Genomic DNA, 14,938 nt, shown 5'->3' on the forward strand with positions numbered 1-14,938 from the left:
GTAGTGTAGTGTATGTAGTAGAGCAGAAGTACTCACTACTTCAACTTGAAGTAGTAATACTACTACTACTAGATCTAGTAATAGTCAGTCTAATCTAATAGTCTAGTAGTTTAGTACTAAGTAAGTACAAGTACTATATATATATAAGTAGAATCTATATAGATCTAGTATAGATAATAAATAATAATAATAATATTAATATCATAATAGATCTAGACTAGATACAAGCTAAAAAAATTTTTAAAAAAGTAGCCTATTTAAGTATTTTGTATTTACTTGACTTCACTATTCACTATTACTATTAGTCCGATATTAGACTCTAGTCTCTAGTATTATTATGTAGAATCAATCATTATACTAGAACTAGATCTAGTATTTATAAATATAATATAAATAGGGTCTAGTCCACTCGTTTATTATAAATGCTGTCTTAGTCTACTAGTATCAATCATGATCTAGATCATCTAAATCATAGTAAATCTAGATCTAGAAATAGAATCTATAGATTAGATCAGGCCAGTAGTACTGTAGCTCTCCAGTCTAGAATTAGATGTCTAAGAGATCTAGATCTAAAAAATACTCAGAATTTCTGAGTTAAAATATATTTTTAAAAAATACCCAGACCCCAGATTTTATTTTTTCAATGGCGCACCTATTCCCAACCATCTGGTAAAAGGGAAAAACTAGTCTATGGGAAAAACCACATTCACAGTCAACTGTGTTTGTGCTGTAGCCCTATTCCCAGTCATCTGTGTTAAGGTCAAATTATTTCAAAACCCTATTCCCAGTTATAATTGTAAAGAATAGTAAAGTCATTAATGTGTTACAGAATTATGTGTTTTAATAAGGAAGATAATAGAAAACAGCTTCAAAATAATCTTGAGGGATCTTTACAATTTATTAGCCTACTATGCATGGGCGTAGCCAGGGGGGGGGGGGTTGAGGTTCAAACACTCCCCCCCCTCCCCCCGAAATGAAATCCCCCATCGCAGTTTGAAACCCCCTACCAAGGAATTTTGAGTTTGAAACCACATACCAGGGGTTTTGAGTTTGAAAACCCCTACGGGGGGGGGGGGGGTTGCATTTAAATCACCCTCTTCTATAAAACAAAACAAAAAATGCAAACGACAATCCCCAAATTCCAAGAGCAAATCTAAGGAAGATTTTTTATTTTAAACCCCTCTCCAAAATACATGATAAACCCCTCTTCAATATAAAAAAGCAAATTATACACTCAAAATTGTATGAGCGTAGCCAAAGGGTTTTGAGTTTAAACCCCTCTTAAGCTGGGTTTGAAGATAAAATACCTCTTCAGTATAAAAAAAAAAAAAAAAAAACTACGCCCTCAAAATGCTATGAGCATAACCAAAGGGATTTTTAGTTTACCCCCCCCCCCCCAACTCCCGCCAGCGGGGTTTGAAGCTAAAAAATAAATCTTCAAAATAAAAAAAATAAATTTCGCAATCAAAATGCTTTGAACGTAGCCAATTAACCTGTTGGGTGTTTTGAGTTTAAATTTCCCTTCAGAGGGGTTTGATGCTAAAAAATACCTCTTCAATATAAAAAAAAAAGCAAATTACACACTAAAATTTTTTGAGCCAAGCCAATGAGGGGTTTTGAGTTTCTTTGATTTTTTGATTTGAGGCACATCGGCACAATTTAGGCCATGTCGTGCCTGCAGTCCCTTAAGGACTACTCTCTCTCTCTAAACAACAAGGGCCAGATTCTATACAGTCATATCATTAAAATCAAGGTCTATTCACAGTTAAAATAGTAAAGGTAGTAAAAATTTAATTATTTGGTAAAAATCTAATGTAAATAGTGCATGTTCACAAATTCATAAATCAGATCTTCGTAGATAGCCCCACTTCCCGGATAAAGCCCAGTACCTTCCTAGGGTCGACATTATCAAATAGTGTTTTTAAATTAGTGGCTCTAAAATATTTCGCCCTGACATCCTGGTATCTGGGGCAATCAACGAAGATATGTTCCACGGTGAGGCGAGAGTCACAGTACTCACAAAGTGGGGGCTCCTCTCTCTTCAGTACAAAAGAGTGCGTGATGTAGGTGTGGCCAATCCTAAGTCTGGACATGGTCGTGCTACCACGCCTTGTCAGACCCTTAGATGTGGGCCGCCACCTGACATCCGCCACAATCTGCCTGAGTTTACTGTGAGTCTCAGCCTCCCATTGGTTCTGCCACTCTCGATAGGTGGCAGAGGCAATACTTTGTCTCAGGTCCGAGTAGGGAATTTGGGTTCCTGACACCGCATGATTAAGGATCTCTTTGCTTCTCTGTCTGCGGCTTCGTTTCCCTCAATGCCAACATGGGAGGGGACCCAGATGAAGGTGACATCCCTACGGTCGGCTGTTATTTGGTCCAACAGCTTCAGGCTCTTATGTACCAATGGGATGTCAGTCTTCATTCGCTTCAAAGCTTGCAATGCAGATTTGGAGTCGGAGCAGATTATAAATTTCCTCCTTTCTGATGCTTTAACGGCCATAAGTGCAAGCGATATTGCATGCAATTCGGCCGTAAAGATGGAGCAGCCATCGGGGAGTCTACGGGAGATTGTTTTGTTCCGAAAGGAGCAGGCACACGCGACTTTTCCATCCATTTTGGATCCGTCTGTGTAGATGGTGCCACCATCTCCGTAGCTCTCCTGTAGTTCCCTAAAGTGGACTTGTAGTATGCTTGGGTCTGTATTTTCTTTTTTTGAAATTAAGGAGGGATAAATTTAATTTGGGTTTATTCATTAGCCAAGGAGGATTCTGAGGGGTTTCTAGTTTTGAGTTTCAACCCCTCTCCTCCAGATGGCTTTTTTTAAAGTTTAAAACCCCTCAAGATAGTTTTAATTTTAAAATCCCCCTACAGAGCGCTTTAAGGTTGAAAGCCTGTCTCTTCAATGTTATTTCTAAAGCAAACTACAGTCACCAAATTCTATGACAGTAGCTAAATGTGGTTTTGAATTAAAAAAAAAACAAAACAACTCCAGATATATTTTAGTTTAATACCCCCCAACAGATGATTTTGACGATAAAACTTACCTTTTCGATATAACATCTAAAGCAAAATAGTCACCTAATTCCAAGATCGTAGTCAAGAGAAGTTAAACATGTCTACCAGTGGCAGGGCTCCATTAATAAATTGCAATGAAATTGAAAAGTACTAAATGTGGCTCTACAAAGATGGCTAAGACATACTAAGACGAATTTTAGGAGTCAGTTATAGAGATCGAGTCTAAACCAAGGAAATCCAATGCCGAAGTAGGAGTCGACCCCTTAGTAAGGTTGTGACAGAGCGTCGCATGAGGTTTGCGGGAAATGTTCTCCGACAAAATGAATTACGCATAATAAGAGTTGCGATGACATCCTAGTACAACATGGCGCCACATTTTCATGGAGGTCCTCAGAGCAGGTGGGAAGTGACAGATTTTGTGGAAACAGCTTGCCAGCAAATGCGCCGAACGGCGCGGGAGGGACTATGTCAGTAAGAATAGCACATTAGGTTTTTGAATTAAAACCTTTTGATAGCAAAATAATGCACTGTAGGTACCTCAGAATATACATTTAGTTGGCTTTCAATACGAGAAATAGTGCTTGGCGGCTCCGCCCCGCGCTGGGGGAGCTATCAGCGCTCCCCCAGACCCCTTGCTGGCAAGGGCGGGGAGTCTACATTTTTTTCATTAACTTCAGGAAGAACCTATTCTGGGGCACAATAAACGTCTTCCAAATGAATGAAGGATCAGAATAATAATAGAGATTAATTATGCACACACACACACCCATCCATACAAACATATTTTTTTTCGGGGGGGGGGGGGGGGTTAGGGTTTCCGAAAAAATCCTGGCTACGCCCATGCTGCTATGATTTTTTCCCTAATTTAATAAAAGGGAAAATTATGTAGGTGTAGGCTTTTTTATATTGATTATTACAGAATTTTAAAGTAATATTTTTGTAAATCTTTGGGCTGAATATTTGTAATAGCTATAAAATCTATTAATCCATTGTTTCTAGTTTTTTAAATAGTCTTTTTAATGAATTAATAGTATTCCTCTGTTACCAAAGTCCTTTATCATTCCTGGTCACTTCATCTAAAATTTGTACAAATACTTCTTCTTCCCTAGTGCTATTAGAGCATGGAATGGGTTGCCTGAGCTAGCCAGGAAAACCAGTGACTTGGCAGAATTTAAGTCATTGGTTAATATAATAGTGTTACAAATGAGCAGTGACAAGTAGAGGTCAACGTGTGATCCCAGCGAGATGACACAGCAGACTGTTTTCTGGAATCTACGCGTATAAACAAAGACAGGATGTGACGTATCCTCACGTGTTATACCAGAGGACGAGCAGATCTAAGAAGGGGGAAGTGTTACGAATGAACAGATATTGACAGTGTGTCGTTGGTCTGTTCTGTGGAATACGGCTCGATGCAAGTTGAGAAGAGATGAATTGCAACAAAGTGAAAAGATGAATTGCAACGAAGTATAGCTAACTGTAAACTGACAGATATTTTACAGTCTTCTACGCTACATGTTACAGTGAAGAATTGTTAGAGTTAATAGTCATTAAAGTTATATGAAACTGAAAGTTGAGTCGTCAAGTTCTTAGCAGTGTTTTTATTTGTGTGCCTACTAATACATTTAGCCAGATGATTCAGAAATACGTAACAATTGGTGTCAGTAGTGGGATCTTTCTGGCTAGAATGTATTCCACCAAACTTCTTATTGAACTTGACATGAAAGAACTTAGAAAAGAGCTTCGAGAAAGAGGTCTATATCTTAACGGAAATAAGGAAACACTAACAGCACGTCTCAGACAAGCCCTGTTGGAGGAAGATGAGAATCCGGACACTTGCCAGTTTGAAATCAAACCTAATAGGACGGAGCTCCTGAGAACTTTGCAATACAAAATGAACTCGGTGAAAGAGAGCATTAAGAAGATAGAATCAGAAATCAACACCAGATTTTCTTTATTTAACCAGTTGATCAAAGTCATGAATGAGAATGAACAAATAGCTACCACGCCCAACAAGACAGAAGAACAAACAGGTACGATAAAAGATCAAACGAGAATCATGATGAACGAGCTACTGAACACTCAGCAGTATCAGATTGAGTCTACAGATGAAAGAGCTACACCATATATGAACAGCGAACAATTGTCCAACGAAGGATGTGGCGATACAGACAATTACGATAGAGATGCTGGGGATGGTTGTGCTGTCTGTGACTGTGATAGCAAACCAAACGAATGTTGCCCACAAGAAATGAAAAGAGACGGTAGCTGTTACTATTTCAACGAAAAGCAGAATGAGACCGCTGAAGAAACAATAGAAGAGACCTATAGTTTGACAGAAGCTTTAGCTACAGATATACCTGATATGAGTACCTCAACCAACCAAACAGATCAAGACAACGTTGGGTCTGCGTCCAAGACCGTTGCTGTGGGCCTTAAAGACTTCTGTCTATCTGCCAGTGTCTACGAGAGGAACTCTAAGCTTGATTATTGCACCCATGACAAGAACTGTACGTACGTAGCTTTACAAAAAGACTGTGTATGCCAAGAAATACACCAGCAAGGTCTGGACTTGACAGAAGCTTGTCCAGCTGTCAAGATCAGCGTGAGAAGCTCTGGTGAAAGTCAAGGAAACACAATAGAATCTGATGCTGAAGTTGATGGACCTTTGCACGTTGAATGTTATCAACCTGCCCTACAGTCGAGTCCGCCAGACTCGGATGAAGGTGATGACGTGTTTGACAACTTGCCTTCAAGTGGGCTTGCAGGTTGCACCAATCGAAGAATAATGCTGAAGCAACTTGTTAGATCAACAGTCTTGATGACTACAGCTATGAAATGCAATACCTTCCTATGAGCTAAGTGGCTGCCATCAGCATTGATCGACAAAAAAGTAAAACAACGACAACGACATCAACGCAACCGAAGAAATATCAAACGGAGGAGGCGGAGAAAGCGACACATGCAGAGTGCAACGTGGATGACTCCAACAAGATCAAGATACAAGAACACCCCTTCTCCCACTGATAGACCCCCACCTGCACTGATGAGACTCCACAGCCCATGTTGTTAGAAAACAAACCTACCACTTCTCCCACTGATAGACCCCCACCTGCACTGATGAAACTCCACAGCCCATGTTGTTAGAAAGATTCTGTCCGGGACCATAAACCAAAGATGAAAGCCATACGAATCAGTTGAAAGTGTGAAGCCACTAAAGAATAATCTAAGAACATTCCTCATAAAAATAGGTTTGACGAAGTATATACGTTTTAGAAGAACGATAATCAAGTCAGAAGTAAGAAGGACAGAACTAGTGTAAGATGCCAGAACTGTGAAGTGAGTAACCATCTGAGATAGAACTGTACAAATAAAACTGTACGAGAAGATCAACCCAACAGGCATCGTACAAACCCAAAGTCAGTTGCTGTTGTTTAAAAGAAGAGCATGTGAATATTGCTGTACTGTGATGAACCTGGTTATCTCTGAAGAAGCTCCGTAAAAAGATGCTTGAAAATGTAAAACTCAGCGCAGTGCTGCACGAACTCGTCAGAATGCTGATGAATTTTCTCGACAACAGTGCCCAATGTCGTCATCTGGAGGTCGATGTTTCCATTCTAAGACTGATGAAAACATTTGTGAGAACCTGCTGAAAAATGAGGATTTGGCTTCCGTTCTCCTTTGAAGGAAAATGAACAACGACCAGATTGAAAGAACATCTCTGAGAAGGGGGCAACCACCAAAGCTTCCTTCTTGATCGTCGATCGGTTTCTTCAGTATCGTGGTGAAGTGGAATCTGTTCGAAACGAACAGATCTTAGAAGGGGGCAGTGTTACAAATTAGCAGTGACAAGTAGAGGTCAACGTGTGACCCCAGCGAGATGACACAGCAGACAGTGTTTTCTGGAATCTACGCGTATAAACAAAGACAGGATGTGACGTGTCCTCACGTGTTATTCCAGAGGACGAGCAGATCTAAGAAGGGGGCAGTGTTATGAATGATCAGTGATAGATAAAGGTCACTACGTGTGACCCCAGCGAGATGACACTGCCGCGGGTGTTCTCTCGAATCTACATGTATAAACAAAGACAGGGTGTGACGTTTCCTCGCGTGTTGATCCAGGAGATACTAGCAGTGTTTGTGCAACTTTGGAGGAGCGATTAGGGACTCTATATAAGCCAGAGAGTTAATGTGAAAGTCATCCGTGAGTGAGCCGTTACAGTCAATACAGACGATGTAAGACGTGTGCAAGTTAACTAGGGTAAAGTTAACTGGACTGGACTACTGTCGTTAAAGTCTATACAGCGAACTACAGTGGACTTGAGCCGTTACAGTCGATACATACGCCGCTATTTTCCAGGGCAGGCCTAAGCCCACTGCAACCTATGCGACCGCAGTGGGCCCCGCACTTTCATAGGTCCCGCGCTAATTCAAGGTGTATACATTATTAAATTAAACCATTTTATAACTTAAAACAGATTTCTCGCGCACTCCATCGACTTACCAGGATCTCCTGTAATTCTCCCGAAAATGCAAAATATACGAAATAGTACTTAAAATATACGGAAATATACGGAAATATACAGACAAAAATTGTCATTTTGGGGTATCATTCAATATGGAAAACGCCAATCCTACGCGCGATAAATAAAAACGGCATTATACATTAGCCGTAATTGTGTAATCTGGTGAAAGAAGCTTCTCTCGCCTCAACTAATGAAGAATTATTTGAGGTCAACAATTCTCAAAGATAGATTGAAACATATGGTAATTCTTGCTATTGAGCGTGATCTATGTAGGAAGCTGAATTATTATGATATACTGTATGACTACACGCAAGGCTCGTAAAGTAATTCTGTACATAGTAAAGATAAGATAAGAATGAATAAAATGCATAGACGAATTTATTTTCTAATACAAACTCTTAAATTTCACTTATTATACTCTTCCTTACCCAAACTAGGCCCCGCGAAATCCGTTTCGCATAGGGCCCCACAATGGTTTAGTAGATTACTTAGATTAGTTAAATTCCTAGTCCAAACCTCCCGCTGGACAAAGTGGGATGGGATCGGGCAGGGTTTGATACATTTAAACGACAGACTATCCGCAGAAATAAGAGAGTGATCTTTCCTTTACTTCTTGTTTAAACTGTTGAGGGAAGAAGAGAATTATATATATAGAAGATAAAATAATTAAATATTTTTTTGACTTAGCTTTGACTTATCTTATCTTAAATAATACCTACAGACGTTACGTCAAAAAAGAAGATGATTACGTCCTACGCGTCATGCATTCAGTCATGCATATTAACCAATGACTTAAAAAGAAGGAGTATTGGTACAAATCTGTCATAGCTTATGGGATGAGGAATGTGCATTTATCTGTGTCTTTCGGATTATTTTATTAAATTTTGTTTTCGTATTTGAAGATTATGGTTCAGTGTTTTATGTATAACTGCTACTTTACATTTCAGTCTTCTGTCCTGAAGGCTTTCTAAATTTAGTGATTTTACTAAAGGTCTTACTCTAGCCAAATGTAAATATTCGTTTTTTTATGAATCTCACTGCTCTATTTTGTATCTGTTCCAGTTTCTTTATGTTTTCTTGAGTTGAAGGGTTCCAAACAAAGGATACATATTCTATTATTGGCCTAACCAAGGTTAAATAACATTTTAGTTTTATGTTCTTATTTGATTTATAGAAATTTCTTTTAATAAACCCTAATGCTTTGTTTGATTTTTAGCTGCCCCCATAAGGGGAAAAAGCCGCTATTAGGTTTGTGCAAAATGTCCGTCTGTCACACTCAGATCTCGAAAACTAGAAGAGATATGAAAAATATTATTTCATCATTAAATGCGGCTTGAAAAGTTTAGGTGCAACGGCTACTTTTGATTTTCTAAAAGCAAACCGTTTAATTTATAAAATTAATTATGCAAGCGATTTGTTCATAAAAATACACCAATTCTAAAACAATTACGTAAATGTAAGGGAGGCAATGTTACAATATGCTAACAGAGATGGACAATTCTTGTGTATCACTAAGTAAGATATATTTATAAAATGTACAGGAAATGTTTACAACAAATATAAATAATAGTTAAAGATGTTTTTTTTTCTGGTCAACTAGCTGCTAAAATTAAAAGAAAACATTTCTGTTTGTTTATAAAGGCTAATAATGCACTTTGTATGTAAATATCACGCACATTTTTTTAAATGGACTTTTTATGCAGCGATTTTCGTGCAGTAGCGTAACGTCGCAACATGATCGGGTGCTAAACCAATTCCTTAAACTTTTTAAAAAAATCAGATTTTATTTATTTTTTGTTTAGCGCCCCCATCCGAATAAAAGTTTATTTTTGTGCGTTTTGTCTGTTAGTCGGTCTGTCCGTCACGATCAGATTAACAAATAAAACTAAAGGCTATTGTAAATCTGATTTAACCTTTACTTTTTAATTCAGAAATATAGCAATAGATTTAAGTATCTATAATAGATTGTTCCGGATGTTTTGTGAAAAACAAATCAATGCCAACGAATATTCGTTTGCTCTTCTTACTTATATTAGATTTTATTTCCATGCTTAAACGTTGCAAGAAACACATGATCTTTAATATATTGTTCCAGTTTTTAAATGTAAATAACATATAAATGCTAAATAAAAATATCTATACTGATTTATATTTCATTAACTATAATGTTGTTCCGGATATTGTTTTATACAAAATAAATTATGTCAAATGATTGTTTGAAATCGCAAAATTGACTAATATTACACTTATATTCTTTGACACTACGTCACTATAGTTTATTTATCAATATCAATTGTTCCGAATTTTTAACTTTAAAAAAAATTTATGTCAAATAATTTTATTTTTTTCAAAAATATCGACAACAGGTTATTCAGGATTTTAAAATAAGAAAGTAATTTAATAGAAACGATGATTGAAAATCAATTTCTAGACTTATTTTACAGTAAATTTTCTTGCCGAAACATAATAAAAGTTGTTTAACGGTAAAGAATGTTACGGATTTTGTTTCGAAAAAGAAATCGACCTACATTACCTTATTTTTTTTTACAAATCGTCGCTAATAAATGTTTAAAATCCCTCTTCTAATAAATAAAACACATAATTTTCTCATTTACGAATTTTTGTTATTGCGGATTTTTCGTGAAAAATAGTTTAACTGTATTTAAGTAAAATCGCACTTCTCTCGTACACTACATTTAACTTTCTAGCTAAAACGTTAGAAAATCTAATTATCGTTAATATTATGCTCCGATTTTTAAGGAAAACAACTTCCTAACACCAAAGTATGGTTTGAAAAAATCTCCATAAGGTTATGGTACATCTAATTTTCATAACTGACCATCCTACAAATTTAACTAACGGCATTTGATTAATCTGGAATTCTTATTTTCTCTCACTATAAATATATAAACATCCGGAACAATCTATTATAGAAGCTTAAAACTAATGCGATGTTTCGGAATGGAAATTAAATTTTAAATCAGATTTTTAATAGCTTTTAGTCTTTTTTTTTCTATTAACATAACGGACAGACAGATTGACAGACAAAACACAAAAAAGCGTCTTTAATCCTTTTATATATATATATATATGGGCGTAGCCAGGATTTTTTTTCGGGGGGGGGTTTGGGGGGGATTCCCTCCCCCCTTCCCGCGGAAAAAAATATATATGTGTGTGTGTACATAATTAATCTTTATTCTGACCCTTTCGGAAGACGTTTATTGTGCCCTAGAATAGGTTCTTCCTGGAATTAGTGGAAATCTTGTAGACTCCCCGCCCTTGCTAGCAAAGGGGTCTGGGAAAGCTCGTAGTGCTCCCTCACCGCGGGGCGAAGCCCCGCCGCCGAGCACTATTTCTGGTATTGAAAGCCAACAAAATGCATATTCTGAGGTATCTACAGTGCATTATCTTCCTATTAAAAAGTTTTTTTTTCAAAAACCTAATGTGCTATTCTTACTGACTTAGACCCTCCCTCGCCGTTCGGCGCATTTTCCGGCAAGCTGTTTCCGCAACTCTTATAATGCGTAATTCATTTTGTCGGAGAACATGTCCCGCAAAACCTCATGCGACGCTCTGTCACAACCTTACTAAGGGTTCGACTCCCAGTTCGGCATAGGATTTCTTTGATTTAGACCCGATCTCTATAACTGACTCCTAAAATCTGTCTTAGCCATCTTTGTTGAGCCACATTTAGTGTTTTTCAATTTCGGCAGATGACTATTCACACTTTATTAATGGAGCCCAGCCACTGGTAGAAATTTGTAACCTCTCTTGACTACGCTCTTGGAATTACATGCCTGTATTTCGTTTTAGATTTTATATTGAAAAGGAAAGTTTTATCGTCAAAATCATCTGTTGAGGGGTTTTAAAATAAAAAATCTCTGGATTTTTTTTTTAATTCAAAACCCAATTTAGCTACGGTCATAGAATTTGGTGACTGTAGTTTGCTTTAAAATAATATTGAAGAGAGAGGTTTTCAACTCAAAACGCTCTGTAGGGGAATTTTAAACTCAAAACCAACTGAAAGGGTTTTAAATTTTAAAAAAAGCCATCTGGAGGAGGGGGATTTAAACTCAAAACCCCTCATTAGCTTAGCTACGCTCGAAGAATTATAGTGTGTAATTTGCTTCTTTTATACTGATGAGGTATTTTCTAGCATCAAAACCCTCTGAATGGGGATTTAAACTCAACCCCCCCCCCTTTGGCTACGTTCATAGCATTTTGAGTGCGTAATTTGCTTTTTTTTTTTTTTTTTTTTAATATTGAAGAGGTATTTTTCAGCTTCAAACCCCGCTGGCAGGGGGTTTTAAACTCAAAACCCCTTTGGCTACGCTCATAGATTTTATAGTGTGTAATTTGCTTTTTTTTATATTGAAGAGGTAATTTTTAGCTACAAACCCTAACTGGAGGGGTGGGGGTTAAACTCAAAACCCCTTTGGCTACGCTCATAGAATTTTGAGTGCGTAATTTGCTTTTTTTTATATTGAGAGGGGGTTTATCGTAATTTTTGGAGGCGGTTTTAAAATCAAAATCTTCCTTAGCTGTTTTCTTGGAATTTGGGGATTGTCGTTTGCATTTTTTTTTTGGTTTGTTGATAGAAGATGGGGATTTAACTGCAAAGCCCATGGTAGGGGGGTTTAAACTTAAAACCCATGTAGGGGGTTTTAAACTCAAAACCCCTGGTAGGGGGTTTTAAACTCAAAACACATGTAGGGGGTTTTAAACTCAAAACCCCTGGTAGGGCGTTTTAAACTCAAAACACCCTGGTAGGGGGATTTTTATCTCAAATCCCCCTGATAGGTTTTTTGTTTGACTCAAAACCCTCTGGTAGGGGGTTTTAAACTCAAAACCCCTTCGGCTGTGCTGTGGTAAGTGATGATTTAGTATTAAAATCTCACCTAAAATAAACAAAATGATAGCTAAAAATCAGTCACTAAATTCTGTTTCCCCCCCCCCCCCTGTGTGGGGATTACATTTCGGGGGGGGGGTTGAACCCCAACCCCAAAGTCTAACTAGCCCATCAAATGAAATGCTATAAGAACAAACTCGGCGCACCAATGTCTATGATCCCTCGAGAGGCTGCTCGTATAGAAGAAATTTTTTAGTCTAACTAGTAGGCCTACGTGTGACGTAATGGAATTTTTTTTCCTTTGACGTCATATGGAGTTAATTTTTTAAATGAAATGCTAAAAGAAATCACTCGGTGCACCAATGTCTATGAACCCTCAACAAGCTGCTCGTATAGATGATTTTTTTTTCTAACTAGGTCGTGTGACGTAGTGGATTTTTTTCCTTTGACGTCATATGGAATAAATTCTTTAAATGCTAAAACAACTCGGTATAGTAATATTTATTTTAAACCTCGTAATATGACTCGCATTTTAAAAAGACATAATAGCTAGATTTAGATCTAATCTAGATTTTTTACACTAGATCCAGATTTTTTTTTACACTAGAGCTAGATTTTTAAAACTAGATCTAGATTGTTTTTCTTACACTAGAGCTAGATTTTTAAAACTAGATTTAGATTTAAGATCTAATTAAAATCATTATAGAATCTAGATCTAGAATTTCTTGGTCTAGTTTAGAATGTTGATGTTTTACATGTTTCTGATGTTCCTTCATAGTTGTAGTCCAAACCTCCAGTAGGGCGACGGAGGATGGGAGCCGGCAGGGTTTGAATCTGGGACCATCGATGAATCCAAACGACAGTCCAGCGCGCAAACCGCACTACCAGACAGCCATGATTTAGACTAGATCAAGATCTATAATTTTAATTTCTACGCTTAAAGTGTAGATTTTTATTTCTAAAGTCTAGATTGTCAATATGTCAATATTACAATGTTATAAAATACTCAAACTAATCTACTATTTTAATATTTCATATTGCAATTAGTCTATTAATTGATTATCTAGTGTTTTTTTTTTATATAAATCTTATCTAAATTACATCTACACTATCTCAAATATATATTTTAGACCTAGATCTAGTAGATATAGATATTGAGAGTGCTAAATAAGTAGTTTAATTTAGGTAGATCTTTATCCTCATTCTAGTTCCATGTTACAAATGAAATGAGGTTGCTTGTAAGAGTACCTCATGTTACATAGTACTGGGGATTGATTCTAAAGAGCACCCCACTCAATATAACAAAATTTTGATCAATTAATTTACCTATTAGCGGGTATAGCTAAAAATATTCAATTAGAATTATAGTTAGATTTAGATATTTAGATCAAAAGGTCAGTGTTAAAAGTGTGCTGACACGTTCGTCCAGAGGTGTACTGGTCCCTTCTTGTACTGCCTAGGTTATTAGGTATAATCTCCAGGTATACAATTCAACTAATGTACGCAACAAAAGACTTTACAAAGTCGCAGGTAAACATATATACAAATTTTATTTACATGAGTAAAATAAATGTGTAAATACATGGCCACCAACTCACAGGCCGACACAACAAAAAGTAAACAAAAGATACTCAAAAATAATATGGCACACAGCCCTAGTCATATGTTACATTATCGTCACATTCTGGAGAATACACATTTACATGAGTAAAATAAAGGTCACAGGCCTCAGGTCAACACATGACCACTTTTGACCATTCTGAGGTTACAAGCTTCAGGCTGACACTAGCCACTTTTAGCCAAAAAAAAAAAAAAAAGGGTCATGAACTATAGGCTTCAGGGAAACCTATGAGCCTACAAGCTTCATAGAATCCCACCTATTGACATCCGTTTGGTAAAGCCCATCTGATGATTCAATAAAGGTTGAATCACTCAGAGACAAGGCTATAAAAATATGTAAAGTCCATCTGATGATTCAATACAGTTTGAATCCCTCAGAGAAAGGTTACAAAAATATGTCACGTTTGGGAGTACCCCAGGATGCAGAACACCAGGGTAAAAAAATATACTGCCTGGAAATCATTTGAGGCTATGTCTATTAATAAATACATTATATAAAATACAATAATACTAAAGATATACTTAGCCCAAAGATCTCCATAGCAGGGCACACTTCTCCGAGTACCACATGACACACAACCATTAACAGACAAAAAAAAAACTATTCACAAACAGGTCAAGTGGTCAAGCTGGTAACTCCGGAGCAAGTGGCAACTAAGCACAGTTTGCAAGGCCTTTTATAAACTACATAAGGGGAATCACTCCTAACTATACAAGTAATCAAAAATAGTTATTTCCCCATTATGTCACATTTCATTTAAATGAAAATGCTCAATACCAAAAGATTATCTAAAATCGCTCTTCTGACATATTGTACATATCCGGTAGTTGTCCGTCCCGAGACATGATGTTAAACTGCGCTCCTCTTTCCTTAGCACTTTTGGAGCTCAAAAGTGCCCTACTTCTTTTCTATCATTGTGTCTGC

At 37.1% G+C, this 14,938-nt stretch overlaps 1 protein-coding gene across 5 annotated transcripts in view; it reads right to left on the bottom strand.

The window, feature by feature from the left end:
• LOC106078736 (neuralized-like protein 2) overlaps positions 1 to 14,569 on the bottom strand; it is a 51,545-nt gene extending 36,976 nt beyond the window's left edge. Inside the window, exon 1 of one of the 5 annotated variants that reach the window (XM_013239736.2) lies at positions 319 to 557. Coding sequence is in view for 2 of the 5 variants with exons in the window: in XM_013239734.2 (XP_013095188.2) it covers positions 14,536 to 14,554 (19 nt within the window). In the remaining 3 variants the exon portion in view is untranslated. Of the gene's footprint in view, positions 1 to 276; positions 558 to 3,047; positions 3,079 to 14,535 lie in introns of those variants that run through there. The other 4 variants (XM_013239738.2, XM_013239735.2, XM_013239734.2 and 1 more) reach the window with 4 other exon arrangements.
• Positions 14,570 to 14,938: the final 369 nt, after the last annotated feature.

Source organism: Biomphalaria glabrata, chromosome 7 (genome assembly GCF_947242115.1).
Source record: "Biomphalaria glabrata chromosome 7, xgBioGlab47.1, whole genome shotgun sequence".
Taxonomy (NCBI): Eukaryota; Metazoa; Mollusca; class Gastropoda; family Planorbidae; genus Biomphalaria; species Biomphalaria glabrata.